Source organism: Myotis nattereri (genome assembly GCF_964212035.1).
Source record: "Myotis nattereri genome assembly, chromosome: 11".
NCBI lineage: Eukaryota > Metazoa > Chordata > Mammalia > Chiroptera > Vespertilionidae > Myotis > Myotis nattereri.
Genome location: NC_138086.1, coordinates 40132030 through 40159628, shown reverse-complemented (window position 1 = coordinate 40159628; position 27599 = coordinate 40132030). Strand labels below are relative to the sequence as shown.

Genomic DNA, 27599 nt, shown 5'->3' with positions numbered 1-27599 from the left:
TTGAGAGAGAGGTAGAGGGAAAAACAGAGAGAAACATCAATGTGAGATAAACACATTGATTGGTTGCCTCCTGCATGAACCCCGACCAGGACCCGAGGTGGTGAGGAGCCTGCAACCAAGGTACAGGCTTTGATCAGAATCGAACCCAGGACCCTAAGGTCAGAAGGCTGGCGCTCTATCCATGGACATAAAGGTGAGGGGTGGGAATGGAAAATAGTACTACACTGAATTAAATAGGATAGATGGATATATTTATAAAAATTAAAAAGTAGGTACAGTGGAGGGGGATTGGAGGACTGGGTGAAAAAGGTGAAGGGGTTGGTATTTGGTAGTTACAAAATTATCATGGGGATGTAAAGTGCAGCATAGGAGCTATGTATAATGCCAGTTGGGTATAAGAAATACCAGGGAGAAAGCTTTGTAAAATATATGATTAACCACTAAGCTGTACACCTGAAACCAATAAAAATAATATTGAATATGAACTATAATTGAAAATTTTTAAAACGTTTAACATTTATATATAAATAACATTTAATATAAAGAATATATTAAATTATAAACATAAGTTATTGCTTACTTTCAATATATTACTGAATATACCAAATTCTTCAATTTTGTATAGCCCAGAAGGTTATTTAAATTCATACTTTCCTGCCGAAACCGGTTTGGCTCAGTGGATAGAGCGTCGCCCTGCGGACTGAGAGGTCCCAGGTTCGATTCCGGTCAAGGGCATGTACCTGGGTTGCGGGCACATCCCCAGTAGGGAGGTATGCAGGAGGCGGCTGATCGATGTTTCTCTCCCATCGATGTTTCTAACTCTCTATCTCTCTCCCTTCCTCTCTGTAAAAAAATCAATAAAATATATTTTAAAAAAATAAATTCATACTTTCCTCCTTTAAAGCTAGTATCCTGTCTAGAAAAGAAGCCTAATTTTGTTAATCTTTTTAATACAAGTGAAAATCTTCAAGTCAAGTATTATACACATTGAACAATGTTTATTATATTTTTACTTTAAGATTTTACATTATTTATTTTATTTGGTATCTACTTATCTTTCCTTTCTTGAAAAATTACATGATTCAAATGAGGAGAATAGCATTGGAAGCACTCCAGTTATAATTATATCCCATCCTTCATAAGTGTATTCAAACTATCACTGACTATCTCCTCATAAGCCATAGAAATGAAGTTTATCTGCTTGCATGTTCATTTGTTTGTCTTGGTGGTATCCTGTAATGATGTTCTTCATTTGGGTTCATACTCTTGAGGTTACATAATGTGCTCCTGGAATCTCTTTATTTTACAGGACTTATAAACTGTAGGCATATGTTCAGGTCATTATTAAGTGTCTTTAAAACCAAAGCATTATGCTAAGCAAAATAAGCCAGTCAGAGAAAGATAAGTATCACATGATCTCACTCATATGTGGAATCTAATGAACAACATAAACGTTGAACAAAAGTAGATCCAGAGACATAGAAGCATTTAATGGACTACCAAACCTCAGAGGGAAGGCAGGGGAGGGTGGATGGGAAAGAGTTCAATCAATGAACTTGTATGCATATATGCATATGCATAACCCGTGGACACAGATAATAAAAGGGTGAAGGCCCGGGGTGGCGGGCAAGAGCAGGCTGGGAGAGGTCAATGGGGAGAAAGAGGATATATACAATACTTTCAACAACAAAGATTAAAAAAAAACACACAATACCATAATTTGCTTTTCTTTCTTAAAATAATTTTAAAAGAAAACTAGAACAAATTGAATACATTAATTTTAAAAATGGTTAATACTCCTTGATTATTTACTATGTACTGGGTATGCTGTAGAGCTTTAGAATAGAACCAAAATGGAAACCATTACTATATGTCATTATCACTAGAAATATAAACAACAATCATTAAAGAACTATTACTGCTAAAAAATGCTGGGCAATTTTTTTATTTGTTGAAAAAAGTCTGCCTTGCTCATATTCATTGGTTGTTGAATTCAATATGTTAAAAATATAAAATAACATTAATTAGATTTATATTTAATAACATTACATTGCTATTTGTATTTACTTAATGTTTAGTAGCAATGTAATGTTATTAAATATAATCCACTTTATTCTACTTATAAAATAAATTCTTTTAAACAGTAGGCAGCACATATCAGAATATTTGAGGTGGAGGGTTTTAAATTTTAACAAAACAATCAGTTTTAATGATAAACATTTATATTGTCCACACAAAGGCAGACATTAAAATTTGATGATTTTCCTATAATTTATACAAATATTTCCATAAAATATCTATAAACATTCTACAATTCTCAAAAAGCATATCAGAATACCAAAGGGTGAGGGGTAAGATTATCTTGGTCATGAAAAGGTGCATGGATTAAAATGCTCTCTAGAGTGAGAATGTGAAAAGGAAAATCTTAAATCTTTGAGTTGGGGATTAATTAAATTTTAAGGGAGACCAACTTTAATTGCGTTGTTGGTTCTTTCTCTGACCTGCCAATTGGTAACTCTCAGTGCTCTGCTTTGAGTAGCAAGTTGAAAAGATATTTAAGATAAGGACGATGATTAGCAATAAGATCATTTATGGTAGCATTTTATTATCTTTATGTTAATGTGCTAATTATTTGAGCCGTTTGGACCTTGGGGACTCTGGTTTCTTTAGGACCTTTTTACAACATAAGAGTTATTTTGTTGTTACTGCTATGTTCAGGAAAAAATGCAATCTGCAATATTAAATCTAACTGGTTGCACAGGTATGTTCTGAAATCTCACTATTATGTTATTTTCTGTTGAGATGGATTCAGTAGAGTAAGATCCTGAAGAATTTCATCTGTTATAAGTACAAAGCTGTAAGGCACACAAACCCAAGCAACATGTAACAATGGTGTTTTGTTGAGCCGGTATTTACACAACAATATACTTTCAGCATATTTTAGAAAAGTAAACTAGTTTGATTTATCTTTACTGACAAGTTACTGACGACTGATTACTGAAATGTAATACTTAGTAATTCATACTTAGTTTGATAGGTGGTGAAATATCACTGGCTATTATCATAAGGATGTTAGGAAGTAGATTAACATTTAATTAATTTAAGTGTCTTCTACATGATATCTGAAAAATCAGATGGTCTTCCAGACTCTATGGGAATGTATCAATTGATGAGGAACTTGTGAGATCTGAAGACAATAAAGTCCACTAATGGACAGTTAAAATTATTCAACCAAAAGTTGCTGCCCTATAAATTCTATTCATCGGTAAAAGTGTTGTACACTTCAGTAGTGATTGCATACCCCTGATTGTAATAAAGTAGTGGAATGCTATGGTATATTAGAAAACACACAAATAAATTTAGAGAGGATGAAATAAAATAAATGCATATGAAACTGTTAGCATTCCAATCTCTATTCTGGTGGATCTTTATACATACCACTTGCCTTCTTGGATATCACTGGAATATAAAATATCCCTCTGCTAACATAAAGCTTCTTTCTGTCCACCTATACTGTCTCTTTGGCTCATAAGTTTCTTCTATAATTTCTACTTGGTTTCTTGTCCATATTTTTGCCTTGAAGCAATGGTTCTAATAATTCAATCTTGTGTACCCTATAGGAAAACCATCTAATCAAGCAATAACTAAAACATATGAGCTACAAGTAGGCCAAAGTGAGTTTCTACTTTTTTTTGGGGGGTGGTCATAGCTTCTCATGTCTCCTGAGTTTAAAAAATATTCTCAGGTGACCCTATGTGCACTATAAAGATGTGAAGAACAAGTAGCTCTTTATAAATTAAAAAAATAAAATAAAACCACACACACAAGGATTGCTTTACTCCCTTCCCCTACTTACCTACCTACGCACACACACACACATATCCCTGAGAAAGAATTTGAAATCTAAGTGTTTAAGGTTTTCATGTGTGAAGACTTATTATGTATTTTAATTCTTGTCCTATGTATTGAATCTACTTTTTCACCATAATTATACATTATCTTGCCTTAATGATTTTTGGAACAAATGAATATAACTAAATAAGGCAAATCAATGAAGTTTACATATGAAATTGAATAGCCTTACTCCTCAAATAATATTTTTGAGGAGTTACCATCCATGTAATAAGTTCTGGACTCGGCATTCTTTTATAAAATGGTACAAGGCCTTCTTGAGTGTTAGATTATGCATTTGGATCTCTGATTTAGTGGAACAGTGTAAAAACCTCTCATAATCAGAACACTCCCTATTGGCTTCACATCTGAAGATCCCCAAGAGTGCTATTTGTCCCAGTGAACATCTGGAATAGATTACATGCAGTTAATTGGCTCCAGGTCGAGCTTGTTACAGACAGTAGCATGCAGTATAACCTATGCAATTCCCTAAATCCACCCACTTGAGGTTAAATCGCACCTACTTCTCTCTATAATTCCTCCCAGATGCAGGGCACACATATGTGTGCAAACACAAAATGCACACGCACACACACACACACACAAACATGAACTGGAAGATAGCACAATATTAATAGATTAGTGGAGAGGTTGTTGGCAATACATTTTACCCATAAATTATTTCAGTTAAAAGATTAACGATTGAATTCAAAAGATTGTTGGGATGAAAAACAAAGAATCAGGAGCAGCAGATTTTAGAAAGTTGACGGTTTTATAGTAGAAAAAATATTTAAAGTCAAATAAAAAGTTCCAGCAGGTTCAGGATTTGTGTTTTATTTTGTCCCTCACCCTTAGCATATGTTTCAGCACGTGTAGGTACTTATCAGAATGTCATAGAAGCAAGGGAAGCAGTGCTTTGATATTTAACTTATTTAACAATATTAATGAGTTGGGTTACAAGGAACAGTATGACTACTGTTCATTGAAAACCAGAACATCAATCTTCTTAACTTATAGTGTTGGAGGCACAGGGCATGTCATAGCGATTAATGACCAGTTGGAGGAGTAGATATCTCAATACATAGCCAAGGGCCATTAACCCCAACTGGCCATTAATTCCCAGGAAATGTCCTGTACTGAAGTCATTATTGCTAATAAAATGCACACACGGAAAATTTCCTCTCTTTTGCCTCTGCATAAACATACGTTCACATTACATGCTTTGTTGCATGTCATGAAAAAAAGTAGTATTTCACATGTCCAGAGGCTCAGAAAAAACTAAGCCTAATGAGAAATTTAATGCCTACTTAAATTCTACATTCAATTTGCCTCTCACTTCTTTTTCAAAGGGTATGACTAGGTGGAGGAATGCATGTTTGTATGCCAAGGCTGTGGATCTGCTGCAATCAGATACCTATGTTCTGCTAACAAGTGGGTATAGGGAAAAGTGAAAGGAACAGACAAATGGGATTAGAGAAACCTGATGAATATGGATAGAAGCAGCTCATATGATGCAATATCAAAGGCAGTGTGGAGTAACAGCATAGTTTGTGTCATAATATATTAGGTACCAGGACAGGCATGAGACACTTTGAAGAGTTAGCTCAAGTTCCTCTTTGGTGTCCTTTCTTTTCTGCCCCACTGGACTATGCTACGGTCTCTGCCTTCTCCTCAGCAATTTAACTGTCTATCATGCTTCTGGCTTTTCATGAACCCTTAAATAGGTTCCGCTGTTCTCTTCAACTGTCTCTTTTTGTATTCCATTCACCTTTATCTGCCCTCCATGAAACTGTCCTTGTCTTGCTTAAACCTATGTGATACTCTTTCGAGATGTCGTCCCTAACATTCCATAAATATCCCAATTTTAGGAATTACTTCATGGTACTTTAACTATTTGTATATAATCAACCACTCTTTTCAGAAAATAATCTTATCTTTATTCTCACTTTAATAAATACTTGAACTTTAACTATGGTTTAATTATATATCTATCTATATCGATATCTATATATAGATATAAATGTTTATTTGAGCAAAAATTAATTTCAGGAGCTCCAAACCGGAAATGGCTAGGCGCACTCTACCAGCAGGAGTCAGGGAAAAGACATATAGAGAAAATGCAGAAGCAAAGAAAGGAAATTATTATTTTAAAATATGTATTTGTTGATTTTAGAGAGAAAAGAAGGGAGAGGGAGAGAGAAATAGAAACATCCATAAAAGAGAAGCACATCGATTGGCTGCCTCCTGCATGTCCCTTATTGGGGAATAGAGCCCACAACGTGGGCATGTGCCCTGACTAGGAATAGAACTAGTAGCCTCTTGGCTCAGGGTGGATGCTCAACTACTGAGCCAAACTGGCTGGGCAGAAAGTAAATTATTTCATTGGCTGTATTTTTAAAGTTTAGTTGGATGTTTATCATTGGTTGTCTTTAGTGTTTTGAGTTCATAACTTTGAGTCATTCATAGGCTTAGATTTAGGTTTACTTGCCACCATGACATTAAAGCCACGCCAATCTAATGACCTCCTTCTTTAATTAATTTACTAGCATTAAGTCATTTAATTTGTGTAAAGCAATTTAAAAAAACTAGTATATATAAATGCTCAATGAATGTAATTTTTAATTATTAGTATTAGGATTAGTTTAAAATATGTGAGTGCTCTCCTGAGTAGAACTTTATATGGTGCAACTAAGATTACATTGTCCCAGGCCTAATATTGTACTGGTGGCCCTGACCTGATCATCTCTAATTTTCCCTATTTTAGGTAGACTTTGTAAATACCTTTGAAGTCAGAGGCAAGAGGAGAACTCCTTCAAGATGACAGCTTTTATTTCTTTTTGCTTGGGGGATGTCTTCCTTTGGGAATGATATGGGAAAAGAGTAGGCTTCTACCAGTGTTTTTATCTGATTAAAGAAATCAAGTTACAGAAAGAATTGACTCCTTCTACATTTGCATAAATAACTTTAGAAGAAGATAGGCTAATTAGCATAAATTGTTGATTTTAAGTTATACACTCATTTCCATAACTGAGTAAAGCCCGACCTGAATTTTATTATTCATTTCTGATTCATTTCCCTGGCAAAAATTTGTAAGAGCAAAACAAGAGAGAAGGAGCAGTTGTTTTTATATCTATATACACTCATAAATTTATGACTAAGTCTTGGAAAATCTGCAAAATGCTATATTAATAATAATTCTTTTCTTATTTTTAGCTTGTTTCCACTGTTTCAAAGAGAACATTGTTTTCATCATGAATGCTAATAAAGATGAGAGACCGAAGTCCAAAAGCTACTATTTTTACTTTTTTCATGCCTTGATGATGCTAAGCATGACCACACTGTTTCTTCCGGTCATTGGAACTTCTAAGCAAAATATTCCACGGCTCAAGCTAACCTACAAAGGTAAATGTGTAAATGTTTTCAGATTATCTTTTTAATCACTGTAATTTTTTATTTAGAAATGCATGCGGACTTCACTGACATGTTTATTGTACTGGCATCAGTTAATAGAAATAGTATAGAACACAACGGCCAATTATTTATTATTTTTGTGAGGAAAATAGATACCTAAACTGTGTGTATAGATGCAATTTTCATTCCATTTATTACAATGATAAACTACTTATGAGTATAATTAGGAAATTTTGGTCTGCAAGTTGTAATCAGTTTTGTATTAAAACAAATCAATCCCTAAAAAGGGAAAAAAATATATTTCATATAGCACTACCAATTAGTGTATCACTAGAGGATATTTTCTTTTTTAAAATTGTAAGATATCATCAAAAAAATTAACACACTAATATACCTTTAACATCTCAAGCAAATACATATTTTATTTTAAGGTAGTATGAAAGGATTAAAAGGATGAGAGAATTATTTCAGAAATGAAATATGCTCAGCTAATTATTTTTAATATTTAAATTAATATAAAAGCAAAGTTTATGTTAAGTTATATTTCATCATCTTAGGTATATGTATGTGTAAAAGGCATATGTATATACTCATATGTGAGAGAGACGACTGAGAGTGTCAAGTTTTATGCTCAAACATTTCTTTCTTTTGTTCTCTTTTCTATGATATACCCTTGGCTTCTTTAATACCTTCACTAGTGAGAGGAATGTAGGGGGCTCAGACTTCTCTATTCTGAAGTTGGCAGGTAAAAGATTATACTGGCGGTTTTAATATCCTCTAATCTTTAAAGCAGTTTATTTTCAGCTTAAATTAAATATCAATTATAAAAGCTAATTTGAAGTCAAATATAAGTGTTAGTGGAATTAGCATATTATACACATTTTTATATGATGGTATTTGTTTGGAACTTATATCATGCATTAAAGAGTTAAGGCAAAATACCATTTTTTTTTTTTTTAGTTTTATAGTCTTACTGAATTTCTAGAACAGATAAAACTAATCTATGGTTAAAAAATTAGACCATAGCCTTTTTGTGGTCAAAGGAAGATTGATTGGAAATGGATAAGAGAGGAAACTTTCTGAGATTTTGGAAATGTTCTCTATCCTGATAAACATATCAATCACTGAAGTATATATGATATTTTACAACCCTTCATATTGCACATGTCCGATTTGTTTATTTGCCTGTACTTAAAATCACTTTAAGAAAAGAACAGAAAATAAATATTAAAACTATACGGAAAGTTTGAAAACAAAGATATTAAGGGAAAAAAGGAAATGTTATCTGCTTCTATGTTAGTGAATAACACAAGAATGTTGCATTGATATGGTGAATAATGTAAAATAAATCAGGCTTGCGAAAAACTTATTAGTAGTTAATAATCAGTAACTGTGGATTCATTAGGAGCAAAGTATTGGTATAAGGACTGTGTGTGAATTATATCATTTTCATTCTTGCTACCATCCTGTGAGGTGGGGATTATTATCATTCCCTTTAATATATATACTAAAGTTACAGAGGTGCTGAGAAGTTGAGAAATTTGCCAATGTCTCAAATTAGTTCATGGTTCAGCTCCTGCATCAAATCCATACTTCATAGGACCTGGATGTTTAATCCTGTTTCTCAGACTCTAGACATCAGTAGTTCTTCCCGGAGGCACTTGCCTCCCAGAATGAACTTTAAAGTTGAAAGAAGCATCATGCTGATATTTAACTAACTGATTATATGAGTTTTAATTGTTAAAACTGAATGGGGTTGAAGAAGACCACATGCTCTTTTTGGCCAAAATAGATGTACAAATTTGTGGGATTCTACGCCCTTTGATAAATTTATGAAAAAAAGATAAGTAGATTGTCATTATGTAACTTGTGTTCATAATCAAATTTTTATTCAAGTGATTACTCAAATACAACAAGCTGATCATTTAAAATAAATAATTAAAAATAGAAAAGCATTAACTAAGTTTTTCCCTAGTTAGAGGGTATTTTTTTATATTAATAAATGTTTTTGAACATGGAATCAACCTTATGAGACTTTAAAATAATTTTTTATATATCTTTTACAGATTCTCAGAACCCTCAGCACCTAGTGTTTATATATAAGGAGAGCCTGGTATAAGTGTTGGATTGATTAGACATTAATAACTAGTCTTTTTATGGTTTTTATATTCAGTACTAGAGGCCCGGTGCACAAAAATATGTGCACTCAGGGAGGGAAGGCGGGATCCCTCAGCCCGGCCTGTGCCCTCTCGCAGTCTGGGACCCCTGGGGAATGTCCACCTGCTGGCTTAGGCCCGCTCCCCCAGGGAGTGGGCCTAAGCTGGCAGTCAGACATTGCTCTGGCAGCCTGGGAGCCCTCGGGGGATGTCCACTTGCCAGCGGGGTGCAGGACTAAGCTGCAGTCAGACATCCTTAGTGCTGCTGAGGAGGCAGGAGAGGCTCCCACCACCACCGCTGTACTGGCAGCCATCAGTCTGGCTGTGGCTGAGTAGAACTCCCCATTTGGGAGTGCACTGACCACCAGGGGGCAGCTCCTGCATTGAGCGTCTGCCCCCTGTTGGTCAGTGTGTGTCATAGTGACCAGTCATTCCCAGTCATTCTGCTGTTAGGGTCAATTTACATATTACCCTTTTATTATATAGGATAGAGTCCTCGTGCATGGGTGGGGGCTGGCTGGTTTGCCCTGAAGGGTGTCCCGGACCAGGGTGGGGGTCCTTGCTGGAGTGCCTGGTCAGCCTGGGTGAGGGGCTGAGGGCTGTTTTCAGGCTGGCCACAGCCCCTTCAGGGAGGGGTGTCCTGCTGGGGTGCCTGGCCATCCTGGGTGAGTGGCTGATGGCTGCTTCCAGGCTGGCCACAGCCCCTAGCCACCCAAGCTCTCAGTGAAGGCTGGTTGGAAACAGGTATCTGGGACTTATCTTCTATAATTGAAACTTCGTTGCCTTGAGCAGAGGCCACAGCCAGCCAGGGCAGGCAGGAAGCTTGGCTTCCTCCATCGTCAGTACAACCAAGCCTCCTGGGTTAATTTGCATATAGTTGCTCTGCTTGCCCTGTGGGTGTGGCTGGTGGGCGTGACTTATGAGTGTAGTGGAGGTATGGTCAATTTGCATGTTTCTCTTTTATTAGATAAGATACTTACAGAATGTTGTAATTTTTAGGTTTTAATCTACATGTAGGTAAGTTATCTACATATCAAATGCTGCTAAACAGTAGCAAAGATTTAATGCAGGGTAGGAATTATAGAAATCACCTCCCAACTTAACTTCAATAGTGATACACAGGCATAGGCACATTCTAGCTGGCTTCCAGTAGCTGCTATTAGCTATTAATTTCCAGATTATATATATATATATATATATATATATATATATATATATATATGGCTAATATGCTAAGTGACCGGTCACTATGATGCACACTGACCACCAGGGGGCAGATGCTCAACAAAGGAGCTGCTGTGAAGTCCACTGGCCATTCACAGAGAAACGGCACCACGGATCTGGCAACCACAAAGCAATATTCGGCTTCCCCCACGTGGGACACAGGCCCTGCCACCACTCTGGAGTGACACCCCACCAAATTGCAGCCAACACTGCCGAGACCCCATAGTGCAAATCGTGGCCCACAGCCCAGCCCAGCCTGGAACCGTGGCTGTGGGCACCCGGTAATGATGTCACGTAGCAACGCCCGGCTTCCCCTCCCTAGTGACTAGCCTCCTTGGAGTTTCTTCAGCCCAGGAACACAACTTGCTTTATACCCAGGTGCAAACATTTTACACTTTAACCAAATGTCTGTGAAGCGTTTTCCCATGCCTCATCTCATATGATCCTTGCAGAAGTCCTGGAATAGGTAGATAGGAGACTTGGTGGGATCCTATTTTCTTTTCATTAGCCAGAAAATGGAGATTTAGAATGCTTAGAAACTTGACCCAACTGAAAAGAAATGGTGGACCTTGAAAGTGACTCCAGGTTTTCTCACTGTGCAGAATATAGTCAAACATTGCTGTAGTTAAATATTTTACCCTTTGTTCTCCCTGGGTGATCTACAATAATAATCTGCTTTGTGTTAATATTTACTGCTGTGTTGCTGACAATTACCTGAAAGAGAAGATGGGTGCTTCACTGGGCTGGAAAAAGTTTAGCTAAATCAGAAAGCAGGTCTAATTAAGCAAGTTTATCTGTATATATAAAGCTCTCACTGGCGCCAATTGCCCATGTGTGTTTTGATCTGTCATTGTTGGTCGTGAATTTGGTTGACACTTCTATTATAGAGAAAGGGAAAATAACAATATTAAAATATTTCTTCTAATCAATTTCCTTTCAATGTGCACAAATTCATGCACCGGGCATGAATAGTATTTCTATACTAATAATAGAGTAGTCACCTCGGCTAGGAGAATTATTGACCATTCTTACTACTTTTCCACTGTAAAGAATGTGGGTCCCCTCTTTGGAAATCATCCTGCAGCACTATGCAGTCAACAGTTTCCTTATCCACCTCTTCTGTACCATATCTGAGAGTTTAGAAGGAAAGAAGTTCAAATCCTGACATGCTGCTTTTTAAAACCAGACTATTCCTGAATATACAATGTTATGACATAAAAAATTGTTAATTTAGTGTTATGGTGAGAAGATTGCTTATATAGCACTTTCTTCATTTATGATAATAATCACAACTCTCCCTTGGCATTTTCTTTCTTTCTCTTATGATTCTGACTAATGAATTGAGATCAACTAGTACCACCCATTGCTTAAACAGTTTGAGCAGAGTGTAAAAGTTCATACTTGGGCACTAAAACACTGGCAGAATAGAATGTGAGGTTAGAAAAATAATCCAAAATTAAAAATTAAGTTGGGTTTAAAAACTAATTTTTATGGGCACAAAATAAGCTTTGTTTTCTTTGCTTTCCATAATTAATGCTTCCTTATGTGCTGCTCAGAGATGCAGCCAGTGTCACTGGAATTAGCTATTTCAAACATCTGGAAGATTATTTTGAGGAATTTCCTAAAGGCCAACAGAAATATAATAACCATTTTATCCAAAGAATGTTTTTTGATAAAGACTTAGCTTTGAACCTCTAAATCCACAGGAGCTTGTTTGGTTCTATTGTTGTATAAAGAGATTTCTATTCAGTTGCATATTTTGAATTCTTGCACATTTGCTCATGCTAATTCTTTTTCTTGAGTAATGAGTCAGGAGCCCTGAGTCAGGGTGTTCTATATTTCTGGATTTTGTGTTATAAGATATGTATATTTTATTATATATATATATATATATATATATATATATATATATACACACACACACACACACACACACATATATATATATATATATTCCTATAAGGTGGGCTTCTCACAGTGACTTATACAGTTTATACTACAAATGAAGTAAAAATAATTTTTGAGAGATAACCTACTTCAATCTTGTGACAGTGTAAACATTTTCTATCTCACAGTCATCACGAAGGAACTCATATGGCTTAAGGATATTTATACATAGAATGACTAGTATCTTCAATGTTATTTGTTTGAAAAATCCCAGAAGATGAGATAAGTAACATAGCTAAAGAGAAAATGGACAAAAACTCTAAAAGGAAGAGAAAATGAAAATTAATCAATTTATAAAGATTCATCTCTTAACATAAATGTTTCTTTTCCCTTTTTTACATCTTCTCTCTAGCCTTTATTTTACTATTTTAAATTTTAGAATTGACTTACATTTAATGGCTTATAATAGAGATATAAATCTGTCATATACATATACATACATATATATATACATACACACATATTATATATATGTATATATGGAGGGAGGGAGGGAGGGGAAGGGAGGGGGAGGGAGGGAGAGGGAGGGAGAGAAAGGGAGAGAGAGGGAGAGAGAGGGAGAGAGAGGGAGAGAGAGAGAGACTGTTTTTCTATTGTTATTGAATTTATTGGGATAACATTGGTAAATAAAATTACATAGGTTTCAGGTATACAATTCTATAATACATCATCTGTATATTGTATTGTGTGTTCACTATCCCAAGTTTATATAATCTGTTTTCTAACTACATTCTTTAGAACCTGGCATAATAAGCATTCAGGTATCAATTCCATTTCAATATTTTCCCCACAAAAGTCTTGCTAGCTCAAAGAATTACAGTAAATCTACAAAGCACCAGCTAGCAAACACTGAACCCACATGTATAAAACATCAGAAAGGAAACTAACCCACTTAATAGTTACCATATATTCACCCAGTCTACAAATACGTATTGAGCAATCACTGTACCTCACACTGTCCTATGTCAGAGAAAAGTCACTGTCCTTTTAATTTCTTTTTCAGATAGAGAGACAGACAGTGAACAGGTAATCAAACAAATGAATATTATTTAAAATAGTGGAAGTGCTATGAAGAATATGAAGAAGAGAGTGGCTGGGTCCAGGAACCCTACCTAGATATATCATGTTGAAGTTTTATGACACCCTGAAAACCATCTTCTTTATATTCATTTTGTAGATAAGAAACCTGAGGCTCAGTCTTAAGGCCTTGCCCCAAAGCAAAAAGCCATTAAATGGCAGAACTAACTTATGTGTTTTCATCTTTCTAGTTCAAACTCATGCTCTTGCCACCTTGTGTGCCCTTGAGAGAACACAAATATCATGATATAAAAAAAATACAAGGTTTTATCCTTACTCCTTTGGCAGTATGTTCTTTTCAATAACTATCATTAGTAATAATTATTTTTTGCTCCTCAAAACTTACATGTACTTTCTAGCAAAAAAACAACAACTAGAAATCACCTTTAAAATTTTTATCTGCTGTTGTATAACTAAACATTAATGTATTTGATAGAATGGTTTTTGGCTTTGTTGCAGTTTTGTGATAAATGAAAGTGGATATGTCTACATATCTTTCTTCACTTAAAAAGATGACTCTTCAGCTGTGAAGTGCAGGATATATCTTCAATAGAGATTCATGGCTATTTGACTCATCCAACTTGTCTGATTTGACTAACCCAATGTTAGTTCAATGAACTCAATTTGGTATAGCAGGGGAAGAAAGCAGGCTCTGCAGCCAAACTGCTAGGTATTAACTGCTGTTACTAGCTGTGGTATATTCGGACATTTATTTTCTGTGCTGCAGTTTTCTTATCCATAACAGTGTAAATCTAACAGTAAATCTAAATGCATTAATTTAATTCTAATAAGGTTGTTTGTGAAGGTTGATCCATGTAAAGCGCCTAAAACAGTGTTTGGCATAGTAAGCATTTAATACGTTGTCAATTATTATTTTTTTGTGAAATATTATCATGCTAGATGTTAATGGTTGTTTCCAGACTAGAGTTTCCCCTATGTAAATAAATTTGAAAAATATTATATAGTTTTCTCTTGGGGTTTACAACATGTATTAAAATTGCTTTTGCTCCCAAAGCATTTTCTACTAGAGTTAGTTTCCCTCAGTCAAGCACCACCCACAGATTGTGAATTTATTTAGGCACTTTCCAGGATTTTTACCTTGTGGTCTTCTAGTTGTTAACAAGCTCTTACAGTTAAAAAGGTCATTGTTGACCTTGATTAGTGTCTTTGAGTGGTTGGTAGCCCTCAGAGTTGGTTAAAATGAATCATAAAATAATTCATGAGGTCAGACATGTAGTCTGGGTTTTTCTTTTTTAATAGTGGGAAAAGATGATGGCTTGCTATGAAATTGTTCCCTTAAAGTACTTAGTGAAGAAGTATTATCAATCTTATAATAAGAATTCCCATATATATACATAATTAAAAGTAAGGCATTGATGGTTAATTTTGGTGGATGTGCCATATTTGAATGGACTCACTTGTTTACCCAGACATATTTTCTCTCAACTGAGGCTGTGCAGTTGGGCGTCCTCCTTAGGTTTAAGAGTTCAAGGATAATTTTACTGTGTACACATTTGATATTCAACTGTCAATGGTTCATAACAATAGATTCTGAATTTTCACTATGTTTCCGGCCTTGTTCTGTCAACAAGAGGGTATATCAGTAAACAGAAGAGGGCTTCCCTCGCAGCCCCGGCTTTGCCTGGTAGGTCTCCCGGTCTGATTAGCATATTACACTTTTATCATTATAGATATGAAAGGCAGACTATGCATAAGTACATTACATAGCAAGATAGGAGATGATAATTGCTATGGTATAGAAAAAATGAATGAGGAATGTTTGCTAAAGAGTGGTGAGGTGTAACAGTCAGGGAAGATCTCACTAGAGAGCGATATTTTTGCAAATATTTAAAGAACAGTCTAAAGTCCTACAGATAATTGGGAAAGGAACAGCACATGCAAAGGTCCTGAGGTAAAAAGGTATCTGGCATGTTCAAGGATCCTAAGGAAGACAGTATGGCTAAACCACAGTGGGCTGCCTGAAAAAAGGCTGTAAATTAGAGAGTTAATAGAAGATTAGTCCTTCCACTGCTGCAATTATTAAAACATTGATTTTTCATCTGTGTTATGGGATTTTACTGGAGAATTTTGAGCACAGAGGGAACATGATCTGACTCTTGTTGTAGATTCAGTCTGGTTTCTGTGTTGTGAATACACTGAAAGGGAAAGAGCAGGGAAATAGGGAATCAAGTTTGGAGTTACTGTTGCAGGAAGAAGAGGAGGATAAAGATAGAGCCCACAACATGTGTTGATGGACTGGATAAGAAATAAGAGGTAGAGATATAAAATCTGACTCCATGGGTGTTTTCATTTGTTTGTTTTTGGTTTAAGGATGGAGTTACTATTAATTGAGATGGAAAAGATGCTAAAAGAAGTTGGGTTGGGGAGATAGAGTGGACATATTTGCTTGAGAAGGCTATTAGATATCTAAGTGAGATGTCAAGAAGGCATCTGAGAATATAACTTCCGGAATTTATGGGAGATGTCAATTGAAGATATGGATTTGGCAGTTAGCCTATGAAATTTTTTTAAATCTATGAGACTTTAATAATAATTAAAATCTATTTTAGTATATGTGGAGCTCTGTTCTAAACATTATTGATCTGTGGAGGTTCACAAAGTGGTGGAAGTTACGTAATAATATGAGGTTAACAGATGCTGCCATTTTGCCGTACAAATATCATTACAAAATGTGTTCCTGGAATTAAGAAGATCCACAAAAATCACTGAGGTCTTCTGGCAGGATCAGTGATGTCCTTCTGGCAGGGTCAACGAGACCCATGTCATGAGACACTTTGGTTGTGCCTTTGGTTATACATAAATGGGGAAGGGACTTTAGAAGGGCCATAGCTTAAGTAAAGGCAACATTTTGAGGGATTACACCCAGTCAACATTTTTTTTTTTGGTTAAGAAATGTTTTCTTTGAACAGATCTTACATGTAGTTGGTTTACTATTCTACAAATTATTGAGTAGATAAAAAGTTTTATATGCAACTGCTTGTTTTATGATTTCACTTACCTAAAATTTGGCTCTCATTCCTTCGGTCTTATTATAGGAATTTTTTTAACAGTAAAGTTCTTTCAATACATGTGTAAAATATAAATTTATGGACATTTTAAAAATGGACATTATTGGGTCTTTTTTAACAGAAAATTTGATAAATGTCTCTGTTTTTTAAGAACTAGTAATATACATTTTGTATTTTTGTAAGAGTCCATTAAACATGTTGATTTAATTCTATTAATCCAAAAGAGGCATACATTAGAACTAAAGTGCTTGTTACTTAGAAAGAAAGCTACTCATAAAGAGGTTTATTTGTCTAAAGCCACAGTGTGCTAGACACAGTAGAAAAAATAAGATAAATATTTCAGTAATCCCAATGGAATGGTGAAATGGAAGAAGCAATAGGAGTGAACTTGTCTGTGGGTATATTCCATAAACGTAAGTAGAGTTGTTTTTAAAAAGAACCTTGTTTTTTTAAGTAATACTAAATCTTAAAACATAAATTATAGCGGTAGTGGCTAATGGGGTTAGAGATAGAAGGCAGAGATAGGTTTTAGCTCTTCCTCTGGTTTTTCCATGCTGCATTAGAATAATTATTTGCACTGAGTCTAGGTTTTCTCATTTGGACATTAAATAATATAGGGAAGGCTCCTTGGATGTTATAAAGCACAAAATGGATATTATGCCAAGCTTCAAAGAGAGAGAGCAACATATATTATCGAATCAATTGAAGACATGAAGACAACTTTAGGTCTTTAAAAATATAATTATATTCAGACATCCTGGGTAGAATTTCTGCTGCCACAAGTAACAGGAAATTTACTTAACAGTCAACAATAAATCATAAGTTGTCATCTTTGCATCTTCCTTCCAGGTTAATGCATATTAAATGAATGTACTTTCCTCCTTTATATAAGAAAATAGGGGCAGGTAGAAGTTGACATACATCATGGGTTTAAACTAAGCAGGTCATTTATCACTTATAGCAATTAAGTTCATTATCATTTAAGTTAATTAAGTGAGAGATGTACAGACTTGACCAAAGTAGAATTGTAAAGGGGGGAAAATAATAACTTGGTCACCTTGCATACATTACTACATGCCATCATTAATGGTTTGAGAGAAATTCTCATGTGAAAAAGGAAGGAGTGCAATGGGTCACAGTGTTCTTTAGCTTTTGTATTCCAGCTGTGGTTCAAGGACCTGTAGCATCAGCATAATCTGGGAGCTTGTTAGAAATGCAGAATCTCAGACCCCCTCCCAAACTTCTAAATGAGAATCTTATTTTAACAAGAATCCCAGCTAATCTGAATGCTTATTTAATGCTGAGAAGCACTGCTTGTATTGTTTCAGAACCCCTCCCCTCCCCACCCACACATGAGCATTTGGAAATCACATCGGGAACCTCTTATGATTGCAAAGCATTCGAGCCACAATTTGATCTTCAAATGGCACATTAACCTCTCTAAATTATGAATAAGCCTAAGATAAATCCTGATTTAGAAAGAAGGTAGATAAAATAACGCAAACAAGAATCACTAGTTTGAAAATTCATTACTTAAAAATTTACTATACTTATGTGCAAGAAGTGATCATAAATTACAACAGTAATTTAGACATTATTCTTATCTACCAGAGGCCCAGCACATGAAATTTGTGCATTCGGGGGGGGGGGGGGGGCGGGGGGGGGCGGGGGGGGGAACCCTCAGCTCGGCCTGTGGCCTGTGTCCTCGGGGTATGTCCAACTGCCGCAGAGGAGAGAGAGGCTCCCACCACCTCCGCTGCACTCACCAGCTGTGAGCCTAGCTTCTGGCCAAGCGGTGCTCCCTCCTGTGGGAGCTTACTGACCACTGGGGGGCTGCTCCTGTGTCGAGCATCTGCCCCCTAGTGGTCAATGTGTGTCATAGCGACCGGTTGTTCCAAGGATCAATTGGTTGATTTGCATGTTAGCCTTTCATTATATAGGATAAGGGCTTTCAGTATTTTAAGGGCAAAGTAACTGCAAAAAGATTAATGCCACACCCTAACCAGTTTTGCTCAGTGGATAGAGCGCCGGCCTGCAGACCGAAGGGTCCCCTTAAGATACCAGTTAAGGGCAGGTGCCTCGGTTGCAGGCTCCTCCCTAGCTGGACCCTGGTCAGGGCGCATGTAGGAGGCAACCAATCGATGTGAGACACATCGATATTTCTGTCTTTCCCTCTCTCTTCCACTCTCTCTAAAAATCAAAAAATATCCTCAGGTGAGGATTTTAAAAAAGGAAAGAAAAGAAAAGCAGACTGACTTGTGCCTATTTCAATTTCTTTTTTTAAATTTTATTGATTGATTTGAGAGAGCGAGAGAGCGTGAACTATCAATTTGCTGTTCCACTGATATGCCTTCGTTGGCTGATTCTTGTCTGTTCCCCGACCAGGGAGAACCCACAACCTCGGTGTGGCTGGAGGGCGCTCTAACCAACTGCGCCACAGCCAGGCCTGCCCACTTCAGTGCTGAAGTGTCACTGATCAGCAGTCTGATTTCTTCGTTTACTTCCCCGGTCCCCCCGCAGTTTATGCTGAGTTAGCAGGAGGTTTCAGGGAGTCCCCTGGGGGCTGCTCTCTCGCTTTCTTAGATGGAGGGGTACCCACTGTTTTCCCGCCTAGAAATCCTCCTGGTTCGCGTCAGCACCCTGTGGCTGAGGGCGGCTACACCCCACATGTGTGGCCCCCTGGGCCTCCCCAGGAAACCTCTGGGCTCTCACCGCAGGCTTCCACCGGCTTAGGACAAACAACGTTTCAGGACCAACAAACTCCAAGAGCTCAGGACGCACCACAGCCGAGCTCAGTCCGAGGGAACCTTACCGAGAGGCGAGCTGCGGGCAGCGGTCCTCCCCTGCGCCTCGGGCGAATCCTCCGCACCTGCCTTCCCGCCCACCTTGTCGCCAAAGCTTCTGATGGACAAAACTAAAACAGCTTAGTAACAAGTGCGACGTCCTTTATTCCGGAGAAAGCGGCCAGGAACGGGGGAGCCGGAGCCCGCAGGCCGTGAGCCCCGTTCCCGGGATGCTGGGGGCGAGGGACCGTGAGGGGCGGAGGAGACCCGGGAAACGAGCGGGATTGGCTGGAGGCCTGCGTCCCTCCGGGCTCAGGTCAACCGCCTGCAGCTGAGCCTGGGGCCGCACAGCTGCTCCCTGGAAGGCCAGCCTGATGGGTGCAGGTTTAGGTCTGACGGAACCTCCATTTTCTGGGCCCCGTAGATGAGTTATCTTTTTTGAGGTTAATTGGTATAAATAAGCCTTTGATTATCTTGCCATTTGCAACAACATGGATAGACCTAGAGGGTATTATGCTAAGTAAAGTAAGTCAGAGAAAGACAAATACATGCAGAATGTAAAAAACAAAATAAATTAACAAACTCATAGAGACAGAGAAGAGACCAGATGGGAGGGAGGTGGGGAGGCTGGGCGAAAAAGGAGGAGGGATTCAGAAGTACAAATTGGCATTGGGCTTTAGGTTTGTCTGTTTTGAGGTCATCATTAGAGAACTAATGATTTCTGACGGAGAAACAGCTTATGGGAACATTATGTCATTTCTCATACCCTATAAATATTGCCTGAATTTCAGGAGAACATTGTTTTATAATGTATTTTCAATCTCCCTCTTGGAAGTCTGTGTACATATTCCGATGCAAATTCCCTGCACACTTACACCAGGACTACCCTCCTTGGGCAGTTGATCAGGGGTTCCTTTCTGGAGAAAACGTGAGAAATGTTCTACAGATAATTGACATCTGTTTATTCTGAATGAATAGCCAAACTGAAATTTTTCTGAATCTATGGAAATTAAATTTCAGATCAGGCTTCACACTGAGTACCCAGAATAATGAATGAAAACAAACAAATGAAAACCAGCAACAAAAACAAAACTGAGACATATTCAGGCCAATTACTCTAAATTCCATAATAGCCACAGTGAGGCGGTGATTCAAATAACCCCAAGAAAAATAGAAGACACATTCAAAGGCGTGGGATACGTATAGCATCAGACTTCTCAGTCGTGACTTTAGAAACTGGAAGATAGTGTCTAAATGCCTCAGAGCTCTGAGGATGAACCCTGTCCAACCGAGAAATCTGTAGCTGGCTCAACTATCAATAAAAGATGGAGCATTAAGGTATGACTTTCTGAGTTTTTAAAAGTTAAATTCACACACTTGTTTAAAAACAAATCCACATTGATTTGTGACATGATGTTTTGATTTTAAACATATCTTAAAATCTGAAAAGAAAGAAATTTTCAATACTTTGGATGGAGTTCAAAAATAATTGTCAAAGTACAATAAATCTTCCTCTGAATTATCCTCTCAGCTATTTCTGAGGAAGTTTATTTTATTAGCACATTGTTCTTCTGGAAATTTACTAGGTATTTTTTATAATGCTAACTTTTAAAAAAAATTAAATTCATTTTATAGAGAAAGAGTAAGGGGGGGGGGGAGAGAGAGAGATTTGTTGTTGCACTTATTTATGCATCCATTGGTTGTTCTTGTATGTGCCCTGACCGGAGATTGAATCTGCAACATTGGAGTAGCTGAATGATATTCTAACCAACTGAGCTACTAGGACAAAGCTAACTATTTTTTATAGTTCAATAAGAAAAATTATCATAGTAAAGCTTTTAAGAATTTAAAAGGCCTAATTCTTATTCAAAGTAAAAATTTAAAAGGTCTCATCATCATAAATTATGAATCTCATATGTGATGGATTATATAAAACATCTACTGTTGAAAGCTAGCCAAATGCGAATAAACCTGTGATTTAAAAGCATGGATGTAGATGGAAATGTGACAGTGTAAAATTGCCACACTCCTGCTCCACATCCTGTCCTGGCAAGAACATAGCTCTGATGATATAATAAGCTCTGTTTGTTTGTAATTTATGCTTCCCTGTGTGGTATCATCTGATTTATTATTGACATAGATAATGATCTGTCCAAGGCCTAACAAACTGAATGGTTTCCAACATTCCGTTGCCGAAGATTAAATGAGAACTTTATTTTATTTTATCTTATTTTATTTTCTGATTGGGACTTGCATTTGCAGGAAGAAAACATAGCTGGACTTCTCGCCAAGAAGGTATAATGATATGCACCCACAGTTTTGAAGTAGTCTTTTGTAAGGATTTTAGGTTTAACTAATATTCTGTCTTTCTATACGTGATCATTTTTTTAGTTGTTAGCTCTGAAGGGTAAATGTATGTAGATAGAGGTTAATTGATATTTCTGATAGGTGGAGGTAACCAAAATCTTTTCATATGATCTCAAGCCTCAGAAAATCAATTGGAAGTGGTGGGTATAATAGAAAATGAATTGATTTTCCAAAGGCTGAATCCAAGAAAGAATTCATGTTTTGCCTTGAACCAAAAGTTGGAGAAGCAAATACAAGTTCACAGAGAGCCAAAGGGACTCAGTGAGCCACAGCATTCCTGATTTTCCTTTCGGAATAACAGTTTGCTTCCTTTACTCAATTCCTGATCCAAACGGAGAATAGACCTTTTGTGTGTGTGTGTGTGTGTGTGTGTGTGTGTGTGTGTCCGGCGGTAGAGGGGTGCTTTGGTAGCCAAAACATTTCTGGAAACTATGGGAAGAAGGAATTTCATAGAAGGAATCTTTGGATACTAACAGACAGCATGAAAATCCTGAGAATTCAAAGATCAAGGAGGGAACCTGGATTTATGGTGAAGGAAGGAATAGAAATATCTTTATTTTTTTACTGAAACAACTTTGCAGAGAACGCACTGGAGATGTGGTTGTATTTAAGAAACCTCAGAACCTCCCGACTGATATAATAGTTATTTCCTTGAGGGAAAAGAGGAGCGGGTGGGACAAGATTCTGTGTTGAATATCCTGAGATGGTAGCAAAAGGTGACTGGGTTTGGATCTGGATTCAATTTGGGTTGTAAACTCTGCTGAGGAAGCGTTCTCTCCCTAGACCGGAGTAGACTGGAAATTGACTTTCCTTAAAGGTGATTTTCTTCTTTCCCCATGAAGTTCTGTCTTTAATTACCTCAATTTTCTTCTTAAAAAAGAAAATAAAAGAAAAAAGCTTCCTGTTACGTGTTTTTTTTGTTTTGTTTTTGTTTTGTTTTGTGTGTGTGTGTGTGTGTGTGTGTGTGTGTGTTTAAAGACTATGTGAAGCCATTTTTTTAGCTACATGACCTTCTCGTGAGAGAACTGTCAACTCCACCCAGTTCAGGATTTCTGGCAATAAATGCAGGGTTTCAAGGGTATGAGATTGCGTTCATTTAACAGTCAAACATTGAGGAAGTCTTTGTTGCTTAATCCTAAATTTATTAGGTTCAATGTGACTCACCACTCCCTTCCTCTCTGCGGTGAAGAGGAAGAATGTAGACCATCAGGTCAAATGTTGCTTCGGGTCACATGAACAATTGTATTGAGGGACACTGAATGGGAGATACAAAGAATTTTTTTTTTTTTTTTTTTTTTTTTTTTTTTTTTTTTTTTTAGCCCAAACATTTATTTGAAGTAGGAGCAGGGATTATGGGATCCTCAGCCTTCCCCTCACATGGGCGGCATCCGGCTGTGAGTGAGGGGATTTATTGTCGCCACGCTCTACCACCAAGAGCAAATTGGTTTTGTGAAGCCTACTTAACTGTTCTGGACTTCACTGAATTGGAAACATGGGAGTCAAACAGGATATTGACAAGACCTTCCTTTATCTCTACTTTGTACTGAATTTCTGTTCTTCCAAAAGGTTAGAGACTACCTGATCCCTGAAATAAAGCAATGGCCATAGGTAGGTGAATGACAGTTTGTGACTAGACACATCCTTAATTTTAACAAAGTTAAACATAAGGTTCTAATGCCATAGAACTCCAGTGTTGAAAGGGGTTTAGTGATCATTTGTTTTTTCTGCTCACAGGTATTGCTGAGAGAAGTGAAGTAGCATTATTGGACTTGCTAAAGGAAATACAGTTAGGAAGTTCTTTCCATTTTACTAATAAAGATATTTAACAGTCTGCTATCTTCAGGACTATTCTCCTTTGTCAGCAGTGTATTTTTATTTTTGTTGTGTGTGAGCATTTCCCTTACATTAGGCTGTAAGATCAATGCGAGTAGAACTTACAGTCTTTGTGGCAAGTGCAGAGTACCTGGTGATCTTAGCTGAGTCAGCCGTTTGCCTTCAAAACTCAAACTTTCTGAGGGTAGTGACTCACTTTCTTGTGCTAAAAATGAGAAATTATTCTAAATAAAATTATTAACTATATGTGGGAAATATACAATTTTTCCTGTGACTTTTTTTTTTTCTGTAGCAGGGTGAGGAATCTTTTTTTTTTTTTCTGCCAAGGGCCATTTGAATAGTTATAACATTGTCAGGTCATTCAAAATTTCAACTTAAAAATTAGCCTGATATATTTGATCACACATTTAATTAACTCACCCTTAGTGCCTTGGCAGGGCCCGACCAAATAATTTTGAGGGCCTTATATGGCCCACAGGCCTGAAATTCCCCACCCCTGCATATCAGGAGTTGTTGACAAAGACTCTGAACATACTCTTCAGAAAAATGCACACACACATACAAACATATGAAAATGTTGTTTATCGGGTTTCAGATCCTCAGAACCGTTCTGTTGCTCTGTAATGGTTTATTGATGATGGATCATGAACAACTTGTCTGTCATCATTCCATTAAAAGCCATTATGCACATGAATTCCCAGATTTAAACTAGTAGAATAAATGAATGATCATAACTTTGCTTGTTAATTTCAGAAAGAATCAGTTTGTAGGTTTTCCCAGAGTGGGAATTTGAGGGTGTGGGTGATTGCATGAGTTTAGACACTGAGAACAAGGTCATAGGACAATGAATTGCTAAATGAACAGTAGAAGGAGTGATTATGGTGGATTGAGTCAAAGGTTTAGGTGGATAGAACAAAGAAAGCATTTATGGCGGAGTTAACTGCTGCTGTCATCCGAGGAAAGGGGGCACTGGTTAAATAAGAGCAGAGCCCTAACTGGTTTGGCTCAGTGGATAGAGCCTCAGCCTGCGGACTCAAGCTTCCCAGGTTCGATTCCCGGTCAAGGTGATGTACCTTGGTTGCAGGCACATCCCCAGTGGGGAGTGTGCAGGCGGCAGCTGATCGATGTTCTCTCTCATCGATGTTTTTAACTTTCTATCCCTCTCCCTTCCTCTCTGTAACTAATCAATAAAATATATATTTAAAAAAAAAAAGAGCAGAGCAGGCCTCCTCTGAAAGGCATGGGAGAAGCAACACGTTCACCGCACCACCCAAGGCGGGATGAACAATAGAGTTCCTATTTAAAAGGATGATAAACCCTGGACAATCCTAAAAACCACACGCCTGACAGTTGCCAGTTTAGGAGAAGAAAAGAGATAAAGCTCAGAAATGTATTGCCAAATTACTGGTGTTTAACTTTGACGAGTTTGCAGCTCGCAAAGCCAGCATCCATTTCTGATTCCTGAAATCCATGGAGTCTATTAGCTCTAGGTGTTAAGATGCAGGCTCTGGACTTAACCTTTGTTTCCTTTTTTGCTCCCTCTTGGCTTTAGTTGATGATCCCGTGGAAACAGAAAGGACTTTGCTTAGTTTGGCAGAAATGCAAGAAAGATAAGCTGCTTGGGGAAGAGGGAACCTGTTCCAATCCCTGTCCCAAGGTCTTTTCAAAATGTGTGCGTCAGCCTGAGAAATTTTCATATGTAATGCCTAAGTCTAATTATTTAGTTTGGCTACAAAGGATTGGCGAAGCAGGCTTTAATCGTTTTGATGCTAACATTGTCACAAGGCAGCATTAAATCATGTTGAAATGATAATACATCAGGTTAGTCACTATTTTCGCAGCTGTTTTTCTTTGTCAAATTTGTTTGAAACTGAACCCAATAGAATTCGTTACGGTAAAAGAAAATAAAGCAAAAGACGACGTCAACTTTATATTTCTTTTCCTCATTGTATAAGTAGAAACAGAACATGAGTTTCAAGATTCTTAAACATCTCCCTCCTCCAACTGGCACTGCCATAATTCAGGACTCACCATCTTTCAGAAACTTCTGGGTAGTTTCCCTGCCCCCACCTTTCCTGATTCTCATCCATCCTGAATGCTGTCGCCAGAGTTATTCTCTGACACTCAATTGGAGTATTTGTCACTTTTCTTCATAAAATATTTTAGTGGCTTCCATTACCTACATAATAACCAACTCCCCAGCCTGCCGTCTGAGGCCCTGATTATCGGGACGCTGCCTTATGTCCAGCCTTACATCTCACTGTGCCCACTTATTCTCTGTGCCAGCACACTCAGCTACTTCAATTCCACATATATTTATCAAGTACTTGACTTGCCTCAGACCCTGAGCTAGGTGCTGGGGATTCAAAGGTAAGTTTATGAGATGGTCTTTGCCCCAAAGGAGCTCACACTCCAGAGTAGGAAAAATATTAAAAATACAGGATGTAACTGCAACATATGCTGACATATGCCTTTGTACATTCTAGTGTTGTTCTGCCTAGAATATGGTTTTCTTTACATCTTTCCTGTAAAGCTCTTATCTGTCTTTCAAGACTGTTCTTGGTCTAGACCTCAAGCTCCCACTCTTACTCATTAGGCTAACCATGTTTCATTTTGTAATTAACATTGCAATGTATGGTTCAAAATTGTTGATTATTGTCCATGGACACTTGAAATAATAAGGGTTTATGCCATATAATCTATTTTTCTCTACTAATTGGGATAGTATATACTCTTGGAAATCCCATACATACTTTCCATTTTGCCCATTTCATCCTTTGTGAAACAAAAGAAATCGCTTGGAAGATACAGAATTGTCTGATTAAATGAAGGTTTGTGTGTAATGTGTGTCTTAACTATTCTCTCAATTTCATGCTTCTCTCCTCAGTTCTACTTTACAATAAGCATGGACTGTTTTTTGGATATAAGCCCTGCAAAAATAGGTTTACTGCATTTAGAGATGCTAAAATATATTATTCCATTGCATCTCTGTTCTAAAAAACCTACTAAAGATTTATGTAGCTTAATAGAAATATAATTAGTATAGAGTTCAAACTTCATCCAATGTACACAAAGCATGATTAATAAATATTAATAAGATATTTATACTTGGTGAAGCTACACTCACTTGAGAATTCACATAGTATCACATCTTCTTCAGCATATAGCTTTTCTGCTTCTCAAAACTAAGACAAAAATCTATCTTAGTGACGAAGGGAAATAACATTTAATCATTGTAAATTAGAAAAGAGAGTGAAGGGAATTCTCAAAACTATGAAATAATAATGAAGCCCACAGTTGATGGATGGAATGTATCAGCTTTAAATTTAAGGGACTTACATATCTATTTTATAGAGTTTGAAACTGCTGTGATACATTCTAAAAGTATAGATGCCTGTTTCTGAGACATTATCTTTTTAAATTATTTTTTTTAATTTACTGATAACAGAGAGAAAGACATCAAGTTGTTGATTCATTTATTTATGCATTCATTGGTTGATTCTTGTATGTGCCCTGACCATAGATTGAACCCAGAACCTTGACATATTGGGACAACTCTTTAACCCACTGAGATACCCAGCCAGAGCCCCTGAGACATTATCTTTTTATCTTTCTCGTCAATTAATAATGAATTACTTTTACTTGAAAATAATGATTTGCTATAAAGTCTAGTAACATATGATGGACTTTAATAAGTGATGAAAAATATTATTACCTTATTGGTATTTAATACTCTAGAATTGTAGAAAATGAGAGAGTGTGGTAAGTACTTGGGTAAAATCTGAAAAGATTTGGGTTCCTATGAGCTCAGACCTAAACTTAAGTAAGAGTCTGTCCATATCACAATTATAAATAATATAAAGATTAGGGCCAATAGGCAA

The 27599-nt window shown here is 37.0% G+C and overlaps 1 protein-coding gene across 1 annotated transcript in view; it reads left to right on the top strand.

Moving 5' to 3' along the window:
* Positions 1-27599, top strand: part of SEMA3D (semaphorin 3D) — a 193951-nt gene that overhangs the window by 58496 nt on the left and 107856 nt on the right. Inside the window, exon 2 of the mRNA XM_081102746.1 lies at positions 7105-7293. Within this exon, the coding sequence (XP_080958872.1) occupies positions 7143-7293 (151 nt within the window). The 5' untranslated portion in view covers positions 7105-7142. The remainder of the gene's footprint in view (positions 1-7104; positions 7294-27599) is intronic.